The sequence below is a fragment of the Meleagris gallopavo genome, chromosome 3 (genome assembly GCF_000146605.3).
Source record: "Meleagris gallopavo isolate NT-WF06-2002-E0010 breed Aviagen turkey brand Nicholas breeding stock chromosome 3, Turkey_5.1, whole genome shotgun sequence".
Classification (NCBI taxonomy): Eukaryota; Metazoa; Chordata; class Aves; order Galliformes; family Phasianidae; genus Meleagris; species Meleagris gallopavo.
This window is the reverse complement of record NC_015013.2, coordinates 31,907,240-31,919,361: the sequence shown is the minus strand read 5'-3', so window position 1 is coordinate 31,919,361 and position 12,122 is coordinate 31,907,240. Positions and strand designations below refer to the sequence as shown.

The 12,122-nt window shown below is 37.9% G+C and overlaps 1 protein-coding gene across 4 annotated transcripts in view; it reads left to right on the top strand.

Annotated features, from left to right (window-relative positions):
- The window catches only part of LPCAT1 (lysophosphatidylcholine acyltransferase 1), a 53,636-nt gene extending 43,350 nt beyond the window's left edge, over positions 1–10,286 (top strand). Inside the window, exons 13-15 of one of the 4 annotated variants that reach the window (XR_004159204.1) lie at positions 1,252–1,463; positions 6,686–6,734; positions 9,953–10,286. Coding sequence is in view for 3 of the 4 variants with exons in the window: in XM_010708611.3 (XP_010706913.1) it covers positions 1,252–1,436 (185 nt within the window). In the remaining variant the exon portion in view is untranslated. Of the gene's footprint in view, positions 1–1,251; positions 9,265–9,952 lie in introns of those variants that run through there. The other 3 variants (XM_010708611.3, XM_031552802.1, XM_019613885.1) reach the window with 3 other exon arrangements.
- The last annotated feature ends 1,836 nt before the right edge of the window (positions 10,287–12,122 follow it).

Genomic DNA, 12,122 nt, shown 5'->3' with positions numbered 1-12,122 from the left:
AGTTCATCTCATGAGCCCAGGACAGGGTGAGTGACTTTCTCTCATTTCGCCAATATAAATTATATTAGCCAAACTCCTGGATATATATCTATACCATCTGTATATCTATTGACTATATATCATCTGTATATCCATTGATTAAACAGGTTGTATCATAAAGGCAGGAGAAAAAACTTTGATTTGAAGTTTGTGCAGTGTGAACTTAATGCAGAAGTATAGATAGTTACTCCACTCAGAAGGTTGGTGGAGAGGGAAAGCTATAAGATTCTTTCTTCCACAGCAGCCCTGTAGCACCAGGAGAAACTGGGCTTTGCTCCTCCTAAAGGTGACTTCGGTTGCCATCTCACTGCACTGGAAGCAGCTCACAGTGTTGTGTGGTCACGAGCTCTTCCAGTAATAACAGTGAACTTGAGTGGGCTGCCTGCCACATGCTGTAGGTGACAGGGTGACTTAGTGACAGTGTTCATATCCGGCTTCCTCTAGTGTCAGTTTACATTATAAAATAGCTTCTTGTGACTTGGCTCCTCTATGGTATCTTTTGTTTAAATGATGTCTGAACAAACGGTCATGAAGGCACCCTGACAAGGCTTCAATGCTGGACTTTTAATGCTAAAATTCTTGGCAGTAAGAAGTCACTTCTACTTCCAGAGGGACTGAGTCTTGCTCTTTCTATTGTTTTATAAATATACAAACCCTGAAATTATGGAATTACAGATATTTTAATTGAGAACTGAATAAATCATCATCTCACGACATCGTTCTCTAAAATATTAAGAGCTTTGGAATGCTAAGATCTTGGAAGTGGGAGGCAGCAATTATAGCTGCATTTAGGTTCAAGAGAATTAACAAGGCAAAGTATTTTGAAGGGCAAGCTTGCAAGAGACTTTCCAGATTTCAAGAAGTGACTGCTCATGCTGTTCTTTGTTCCTCAGCTGGAGGGCTTCCTCCCTTCCCCCAGTGAACAGTGAGATGCTATGTCAGGGCATGTCCTCGTACATTTTAATGCAAATCCGAGCCTGTTTTTTCCCTTCACCATGCAAGCTAAGTTCAGCTTTGAAATGTTTTAAGATAACCCTTTGTGGCATCTTAGTTCTGGGGATGTCGTAAACTGCTGAGAACCTCAAACAAGCCATGGAAATAGTGTTAACTGCTGCTATTTTCTCCAAAGACATCATGTGATTTTATCCTGTAAGTACTCAAATTTAGTATCCTATTTCAGAGAACTGATTCTGTGTAACATTTTTTTTCTAGATGACTTCTATAGATTTGCTGAATTGCAGCCACACTTTGCAGAAGACTATCTCTATCCTGATCAGATGGTAGCTGAGAGTGGATTGGAGACCTCATCTCTTTCTGCTCCAAATGGTATCTGTACTGACTTCAGCCCTGAAAATGCTGAAGATAAAAACAAGCCCCTGCAGAAGAAATGGAACTAACACTACAACTGTTACCTTCCTCTCCTGGTGAGAGGATTATCTTTTCTTGGAATTTTCATAAGTCACTCCAATTATATAGCAAATACCAATTTTGTGTGTGGAAGTTCTTCTACCTTAATACTGTTCTTTGATTCATGTGTGCTATATTTAACGATATGTTTCAGGTTACTTGGGGAAGGTATTTTTATTTTTTTCCAAAAGGACTTTGAAAGGCAAAAATGTGAATGTGCTTCATTATTAATGTTCATATTTAAAAGGAAGCAGCACTCTTATTTATATTCCACTGGCTAGTTTCATGTACAAAGTGTTGCACAAATTGTGCATGTATAAAGAAACTGTAGTTACTATGGTGTTAAGTGCACTTTGGTGATTAGTGTTTTCCCTAGTTATGGGGATGTTTATTTGGGGCCAAATTTTGCTGTTCATATTTGCATAGTCAGTCTAGTTTTCAGTGGGATTATGCCATTGAGCAAGGCAAGCACATTTTGGCCCCTTTTGTTTTAGTTCCAGTGAACAGTTCAGAAACAGTCATGCAAAAAGTCAATGAGGATTACTTCTGTTTTTTTATCGTTGAATGACAAAATTTCTTTTCTTTCAGTCTATTCCATGGTAGAATGAAAAGGAAAGACTCCTTCCAGATGCAATTAAACATCATTTTTTTTCCCAAAATGACATGCCATATGCTGTTTGCAAACAGATGACAAAACTATGCTTTTGTCTTACAGTCAACTCATATCCACCCAATATTTACATGGCAGATGTTTACACAATCATATTTATCAGGAATCAGGGTTTTTTTTTTGTGGCAAGTCTTTTCTTATATGCACACAGATACTACATCTTACATACAGATGACTGACTTATCATGGAACATACTATAAAAAATTATATGAACACAAATTTGAAAAGGTTGCAGTTACTCCAGAAGCTAGCAACAAGACACAGAACAAGGAATGACAGTTAAATATCTATAGCAACATTAGATATACCGTGTATAATATACATGAAGTCTAAAATTTAGAATTAGAAGTTTAGAATTGGTGGAAGAAAAAACCCACAACATTTAGTACTAACATTTCTTATATTTCCTTTTGTAAAGCCAGATGCCTTAATTATCAATGAAGATCTCAGAAATTAAAATTAGTGTAAAACCACATAGCTCCACTGATGAGGAAATGAGCCAAAGACCTCAAGGACTAGGAAGGAGAACTGTGTCACAAAAGAATTGTGATGGCAGCTCTCCTTCCAAATAAAAACTGTCTATTTTCAAATCATTTATGTGACTAATTCTGCAGGCTGCACTAGAATATGAGGATTTCATAACTGGAAAATTGTCACTGAGAGTTGATTTCCCCACATTAATGCAAAACTAGGCTTGAAGGGTGGAATTTCAGCTAAAGGAAATCTCTTTATGCCTAATGATTTTATTTTTTTTAATAGGGGTTTTTGTTGTTGTTGTTTTTTTTAAGTGCATTTTAGAGTATTGGAATGTGTCCTTAGGTATCCTTAACTGTCTGTGAGAAGTCTCCAAATTGAAACTGGCTTTAATAGAATACGTATAGGGAAACATAATGTAAGAAATAATGCTTTTTTGGGGGTATGCAGAGCTACATCTTCATTTGAGGTAGTAGTTAAATTTTTTTATTTACCTAGATAATACATGCCAGGCTGGCAGGGGTGCCACTGATTGGCAGGCAAGATTTAGACTGAAACCAATCGTGAGAAATCATAGGCACAACTTCAAATTAAGACATGACAACTCCCATTTAAGTGCAGTTTCTCAGCTACACAGAGGGAGTTAGGGATAACTGTGTTAAAGACCTGGAGACAGGGATGGTATTGGGCATTGCTAACTGAACACGGTTAACCGATTGCTGCAGAAAAGATGTTCATCATAGTGAGATGCATAAACACTTGAAGCCTGTGAGAAGGGTGGTGGTATTTGTTACCAAGAATTGATGAGGCCTTACATAAAGCACCTGTTTGTTTTGGGGCACTGGAGAAAGATGAGGATGGCTGGATGGAGACTGAAGGAAAGAAAATTTTCAATGATTATTTCAACATCTTTATTTAATCCAGGGAGGGAGACTGGAGGAAGATATGAAACTAGTCCTCAAATACGGAAAAAGCTGCAAAAAGGAAGATAAGAAGAATCTTTACTCCACGTTCATGGTAGAAATGGGGCCTATTCATGTAAAAGACAGGATAAACGTTAGGAAAACTGTCTTACAGTACTTCTAGTTAAGATGTGGAGTGGGTATTCTAGGTGGGATGAGGAGCCTTCTTTCACTGGAAGCTTTGAAAACAGGATAGAAAGCAAAGACAGTATTGATTTTGTTGATTATAACCCCAAGGTTGTAAGGATAGATCTCCTGAGAACTATTTTCTGTGATTATATGTTGTGTATTTTCATCAGTATTTAAGGCAAGGTAGATGAGCTGTAGAGTCTGAGCATATCACATCCTCTTTGTAAGACTTTCAACAGTGCTTGACTCAAGCTGGCTCTCTCTAAGACAGTTATCTTCCACTTTGTTATGTGAGCTTGGGAACTGGAGAATTTCAAAGTGCAGGGATGAGACAGGGTACCTTGACACACTTTTCTGAAAAGAAGAAAAGCTTAGTATCCCATGGACAACTTTAGTGAGAGAAGCCCCGGGGGGAGAGGGGGGAATACTCGTTCTACATCTGCGAAAAAAAGACAAAGCAAGCTGGCTGAAGCGTAAATATGAGCGCGTCTGCTTTCTATGTATGGTGTTTGGGGTTCTAAAAGGCAAAGAGTTAATTTTATCTCTCCTCTCTGGTGAGGGAGATATTTACCAGTTGTGGTGAAGGCAATAACTGCATATGAGTAGAGCTAAGCTGCTGCAGAGTGTCTAGGTTTAAAGGGTGCTGCAGCTTGTGATAGATGGCCCTTCAACAAATACAGCACTGGTTGGTGAAGATGTGCTGAGAACTGCGTGCATCAATGAGTTCTATCCAGAGCTGCTGTTGAAAAAACCTGGTGAGGAGCATCTTGGTGAGCAAGCAACCAGCTTCTATAATGACTTGCATTTGTTCCTGCTTTTGTGAGATTGATCTAGGTAGAGAAATAAGATGAATAAGACATGAAGTTCTGATCAGTCTGCATGAAAAAATCATTAAGACTTCAGATAATGTCAATAAAAATATGAGTATCCAGGGTATTTCAGCGTCTGGAGTATTCAAGGTATAATACTAGACTGCCTTGTAGTGACAGAAAATCCACATTAGTAGGGGACAAACTCAGACTTTGTGGGTTGAGACCTGAAGTGCATTGCATTACTGCAACACTGTTCACTACAATTTGTCCATCAAATTCACCAATTAAATGTTTTATTAGTTCCACATAAAAGGTGCCCAACTGTGGAGCCAGCTGGGTCATGACAAGTCTCAGTAGCTTGCTGAAAGCTTCCTTTTCCCATTCACCAGACAATAACATGTAAGTGCTTTCAACTAAAGTGTTACAGATTTTACAAACCTTAAATTTTCAGGGAAACATACATCAGTGTATTTTACAACAATTTGATAAGCGGTCCTTCACAAAAAAAAAAAACAGAGGTGTGAAGACATGGCACTTTCTGATGTACATTTTGCTGTTTTTGGGAAATACTGCCATCCCTTGCCAGCAGAGCCTTTGCATCAGACTAAATTTCTATGCGTGGTATGAGAGATGCTCTGTCAAGGTTTTGTTATTGTGATATGGTTGAGCAAATATACTATGTGCTTTCAATGTACTTAGCACAGAAAAAAAATGAAATCCACGATATCTAAGAAGTGTTTTGGTTTTTGTTGCTTCATTTGTTGTTTCGATTATAATTTAAAAAGAAAAGAAAAAACACAACTATAAATAGAAACAAAAGTTCAGAAGGTACAAAGCCTCTGTTTCTACCAGAGAAAGGTGGAGTTCTATTATAGATTTTTCATGAGTGCGGTGCAGTAAGTAGATACAGTAAAAGGTATTATAGGCAAATCATGATCCTAAAGGAGAAATTAGTTGTAGACCTAATTTTGCACCCATTATTTTACACTATGTATGTTTCAATGTAGCTAGAATCCCCTTACTATGATAAAAAAGTAACCAGACCACTGTTTGCTAATCCTGATTTGAAGGTCATGAAGCTTACTTGAAAAGGAGACGTGTACATTAAGAAGTGATGCAATCTCTTTAGAGAGAAAGCCACAGGAAGTAAATACTTGTTTTGTACATAGCTGTTTATTAATATTTTCAAGCAAACTGCATAGACCCGTTAGCTAGTTAAAACATTGGGATGCTTGGAAAATGTTTATGAATAAAGTTTTTTTCTGGAAAGGGGATTATTGCACTTGAACACTTACATAATTTGATAAATTTTCTGAAGATATTTTTATTTAATTTATGCTTCCTCTGTCAGGCTGTGTTTTGTCACTAAACAAAATTTCCTATATTATTTTATCATGTGGTAAGTATGGCTTTTCATGTTAATAATTCTGCTCACCAGTCCTCCAAAACCAGTATTTTGATTGAAAAATAAAAATAAAAATAAAGGACTTAAAGAACAAAAGCTGCAGACCTGAGTAGCATCTGCTATACAACTTATGACGTCAGAAACTGTACAAGCACAGCTTTGCATATATTTGGCTCTTGAACTAGGAAGAGAACATATTTTGGATTTAAAAACAAACAAACAAAAAAACGGATCAAGTCAGATTAATTTTCCTTTACATTCAATTACTGCATTCTGCTTGATCTGAAACCTCTATTTTTTTTTCTAACAGCACTTTCAGGAGAGTTCTGTAATTAAGGCCAGATGTTACAAATATGTTGGCTATGTTCACATTAGCAAAATTTAACTTTGGCTCCTAGACTCAGTGAAACACAAGTTCTCTGTGAACAAAGCTCTGCAGGTAATTTTTTCTAATTTTCAGGTATCTGAACTTCAGCTAATATGACTAGTTCTCTTTCATAAAATAAAAATAGGAAGAGTAGGTCCAACAATCCGTGCCTTTGTTCAATCAGGCAGTCAAGTGAAGCCTCGAGCTGGCTCATGATGAGCAGAAGACTGAAATAGGCATTTGGGTAATTTTGCTTTTCAGGACATGTTCATACAGCTGGTCAATTAAATCAGCCATTCTTCAGTCAAAGCATGATGTCCTGAAGGTACTGCAGCCTCTTCTAAGTAATGTCCAAGTCACTAGCAGCACAGCCTGCAATATTTAAGTGATTCTCCCTCTCTTTTTTTTTTTCTATGAAGACCAGAAAAAAGTACTCTGTGATGGGAACCTTGAAAGACATCCTGAAAGGTAAAATCCTCCAGCACCTCCTCAAAGGAACAAGATCAGTCATTCTGTGCGATATCTAATGCAGTGAACTGGGTATACAAGTTAGTCACTAACACTCTGATCCAAATGGGCATAAATGATTTAATGCTGAGGTATAACTGCAGAGAATACAGCAGCAAAGAGAGCATGCCTGGATTTGCATCTGTAAGTATTTCATCTCATATTGGTCAAGTTAAGACAGCTCCTTTCTCTAGGAAACCACTCAGGTTTATTTCAAAATATTATTATGTTTTATAAGTGGAGGAGTGTGCTATTTTGTAGAAAGTAGCTTATTTTTCCCTCAGATGTTATGATGTGCTTCATTATATGCAATGGGACTAAATAAAAGTGGGTGATATTGAGAAAACAGGTTTAAAAGACTTTTTTCAATGGAGGGTTCACCATTCCTGTGAAAAACAGTGAGACCTTTTGCAAGAGCTGACTGTCTAGATTGCCTTGCAGGCTCTTTAGGCAAAATAATTTTGCTATTTACATAATGGCAGAGGCTGCTCATTCTGTGTTCTTTTGCAAAGTGGCATAGTATAGTTTTCCTGTGCAAGCTAACTGGCGTAACTGGTGAAGAGGTCTCTAGCAGTGGAGATAAAACAGCAGAATCACTTCAGGACAGCTTGCATGAAAGTTATTCCTTTCAATTAATTTGGGGGCAGGGAGGGTGTTGGTTCTATTAATTTGGAGAGGGTAAGTGCTTTTTTTTTTTTAACAATATATTTGTTATGCTTCTTGATTGTGAGCAGATGTTTGCATGGGACTGTGTGAACAGCCCAGCTTACTTGAGGTTAGCTTGGAGATCTTGAGAAGGGTGTTGTACAGTACTCTGTGGATATAGCATTAAGCTTCAGTTTTTTCATTCTGACTAAAAAAGATGCAAGTCATAATGACTTCTGTAATATTCTATTTTGATATTATGAGTAAGTGTTACTTGAGAGTGCCATTCCAGAGCCAAAGAATACATTCTAGGAAAATCAGGCTGAACTTCTGCTCCTGAAACAGAAAGTAGTAAAGTCATTATGTCTGGCGTAGCAGGAAAGCTCTCACTGTACAGTTGGCCTTTCCCACAGTAAAGAAGGATATTTTCCATCTCTTGGGCTGGTGAACTTATGTCTCTGTATCTCTAGCTGTCAATTGTGCTGCCTCGTTCTTTGTAAGTTGGCTGCAGTCTGAGGGAGACCTCACTGCTCTTAATCTTAAAAGACATTCATAGACTGCTTTTACTGGCCAGTAAGGCACAGGTGAACACTGAAGTTGTATTCTTGTAACACTACCCAAAACTAAGGCCCCTTGTACTGCGTTAGCTTCTGTCTGCCTTCTCTTTTCTCACACTTAAACCATTGCAGGTGTGTCCAGGTGAAAGCAAGTTTGTGTTTGAGATGCTTAAGTGTTTCTATGAACATTCTGAAATTAGATTCAGAAATAAAATACAGTGACATCTTCACTTGGATTGACTTCTGACTTTGTCGCTCTTAGTGTATGCCTGTTTAATTCCAAGTTCAGAATGCAGTACGTATAGATACGTCAGTAAACCAGTTCTCCTCATGGATACTGGAGAAAACTGAAACTCAGACACTTTTCATCCTACCATGGTACTGAAAATGAAATTCATCCAATAGTTTATTTCTATGAACGCATATGGGGAAAATCCAAATACATGTCTTTTATTCACTACCCAGCATGAAGACAATTTTGTAGTTGAAATGCTCAAGAAATAAACTTGTAAAATCTTGTATGCCCTAAGTATATATTTTTGTCCTATGTTTTCTTTTATAGTAAAGTTTAAGCTAAATATTTCTTATATTTCTGAAAGGAAATTTAGTTTAGCCACTATTGTACTTCCCAGACTACAAAGCAGTTTTTTTAAGTAAACATCTAATAGTGAAACTGTATTTTTAAGAAGGTGGATTATGATCCCTTAAAATAAACATCTCTCCTTAGCAGTTGTATATACTTAGACAAAAAGTAAATCAATTGCAGCTGCTTGTCTATATAGTTTGTGTTAGTGATTTGTTTATATTGTTTTCTGTAATTGCTCTACGGGTATTAAGAGCTCTGCGTAAACCACTAATGTTAGAAATAGAAGTCTGAAGTAAATCTCTTTAGAAGTGATAGATTTTGTATCCTGAAGGAGGACCAAGACTAAGCATCTGCTAACTTTTTATTCTGTGCTATATAATTTCAATGTCCCAGCATTGTATTGAAAATATCTGGCATCTGTTCAGTGGGACCACTTTCTAAGCCCTTTTGTAATTCCCAACATCTATCCCAACACAGGTGTGCAAGATGTTTCTAATTTGATCGTAGGTACAAGTTCATCGTTTTTTTTTTTTGTTGTCGTTGTTTGGAAGAATAAAATTCAGTAGCAACAAGCTGAGAAATAATTTAGGAAATAAAATTCTTCATCTCTTGAATTATTGTTGGACTTGCATTGAGGACATTTTTTAAAGTATTGCTATGTTTCTGAACACATTTGAGGATTTAAATGCAAAAGTTAAAAAAAGTTTTTAAAATGATCCCATTTTCTCTTACTGTTACTGAATTCAAGTTAGACACTGCCATGAAGAGGATGCCTTTAGTTGAAAACCTGTGCTGATAGAGCTGGAAGTTTTGTTTTGTAGGAACTTGCTTGCAAGGTAGAAGGTGCTTGTTCCATCAGTGGTACAACTTCTGCTGACTTCAAGGCTGCTCCAGCAGACTTGCTCTGTTTCAATGTGCATATTGGCTGCAAGCTTTTTCTTATAGGCCTTGGATATGCAGTGTAAATCTGTAACGATATAAAGTGCTACTCAATAACAATAATAACCTGACTGCGTTTTTGTGCTGTATATTTCCCTCCTATGGCTCCGAAGGTTTGTGTATATAGATTGTCTTTGCACTGAACTGACTATACTTTGTAGCTGAGAAGCAAAAGCAAGTAGTGTACTAAATATGATTGTAGTTTGTGAGTTCAGAAATGCAGATACTTTTTGCAGGATGTAAAGTATAGCTTCAGTGCAACAAATTTGATTTTTATATTTTTTATTAATATGCATGGAAGACTAGGGATGATATTTTCTAAAAATGAACTTGGTTTTGTACATTTTTCAATGTTTAAAACTATATGGTTTAACATTACCTCTGAAATACCGCTATCAGTAAATTCCTAAAGGAAATACCTCAACTTGAGCGTTCTTTTTTTTTCTTGCTAGTTGTCTGGTAGGTTGAAACGGACTGTGGTGTGTGATGAACTAACTGAGCGAAACAGCAATGACGTAGAAGCTTCACCTATGCTGTAAGTCATGTGATTTACTGGAAGGGAACCAAATGATACACTCCAAGTGTTGATGTGCAATGTACAATCATGGCTCGTTCTGCCCGACTGGACCTTTTCCTTATTACTGGCTTGTAAATGGAATTTTCATCATGAAGCCAAATTAAAAATGAAGGAGAAAATGTTCTGTTTCCTTTGCATTATTTTTCTTATGCATGCTTGTGATATACAGCAAGGCTTATAATAAAGGACACAGTCATAAGTGTGAATAAAACCAAGTTCATACATGTTCAGATGCACATTATTGATGTATGCAGTGATTGATGTGGCTGTGTGTGTGTGCAGGAGACTGGTGTTTACCTGACACCTGGGAGTACGAAATACAGGGGCTTAAGGTTTTTTGGTGTGGTGGGTGGGTTGGTTGCTCATTCTGTGGAGTTGGATGTGTGTTATTTGGTTTCACTGGTGGGTTTTTTGTGTTTGTCTTTGGTTGGTTGGTTGTTTTCCCCTCTAACCCCACCCCATAGATGACAGGTACGTTGAATCCAATTCTATCATATGTCCTTAAATAAGAACACTGAAAGATGGAAAAAAAGGGCTCTATAGGTCTGGAGAGCAAGTATATCTTAGTTAGACAAAAGTAGTATTTTGAATTACCCAGGAAATAGTCAAGGTGTGATGTGACACTTCATTTATTACACACGTGAGAAGTGCCTAGCAAAAGGGAAAAGTTACAGAGATATCCAGCAGATAGAAGGTGAATTAATATGAACATTTTTTAAGAATGAGTAAAACAGTGGTGAAGTTTAATGGTAATGACATTCTTCATAAGGTGAAGATTTCAGGTGGAGACTTGTTGATAGTTCTTCTTAAAATTAGTTACTAATTTCATTTTATATTGTATATGTAGGTTTTGAGTAATGACTGTTTTGAGTCAGCTTAGTAATGCAGTGGTTTGCATGAAAGAGTAAACTTCTGTGGATGACAGCAAATGCTTAACTAAGAAAAAGGATCAAATATTTTAACTTTGTATAGAAAATCTAATTTATTTTTTTCTTTCGGTGAAGTCCTGCCAGTCATGCAGCAGTGGTGCATGTGTACTTAAACAAAATCTTCATCACCTGAGCCATTTCTAAACTTACTATATTCTCCTTTTTCATCTGCCCTAAAACACAAATGATGTATTGATTCTAATCATCTGTAAGTAATTAAATAATAATTTTTAAAATTAATTCCAGAGCATGCTACAGGAATTGGAAACACTAATTACAGAATGGAAGGGATTGTCATTCTTCTTAAAATGACAGATCTGTAAATGCACAAGATGCATGCAAGGCTTCTTTAGGGTGAAAGCTCCCTGCCACCTCTGATTCCCTTGCCCTGCTGCACCAGACAACACCTGATTTTAGTGCTGCTTTTACTTGGTTCTTGCTCTTGTGCATAGAATCATAGAAACGACCTACAAGGTCATCTAGTCCAACTGTCCTCCCACTATCGTTGTTACCACAAGCTACTAAACCATATCTCGTAGCTCCTCATCCAGGTGCCTCTTGAACACTGCCAGGGACTCCCCCACCTCCCTGGGCAGCCATTCCAGTGCCTGGCTACTCTCTGAGAGAAGTAGTTCTTCCTTATGTCTAACCTAAACCTCCTCTGGTACAACTTACGGCCATTTCCTCGGGTCCTGTTTGTTGCCTGGGAGAAGAGGCTGTCCTGCTGCTCGACCTCTTGGTTCAGGGGTGAGCTGCAACCAGCCCTTGTAGCTGTTTTTGAGGCAATGCAAAGCGCTGCTGAAGGAACGTGAGCTGTGGGCACTTTTCTTCTCACCTACATCTTCCCATCCTTCTCCTGTTACTCTCTCCCATGTAAACAGCGATAGGACTAGAGGGAACGGCCTCAAGTTGTGCCAGGGTTCTTTTGTGCTCTTCCATATTAACTTCCAACGCGGCCTGCTGTCACCGCACACCTCCCCAGGTGAGCGCACAGCGCCACGGCGGCCATTCCTCCTCCCCTGCTTGAGACCGCCCCTCACGGCTCCTACATTCACAACGCTTCCAGCCCCACCCCAATTCAGTTGCTAGGCGACGGGGCGCGACCGGAAGTGCGAC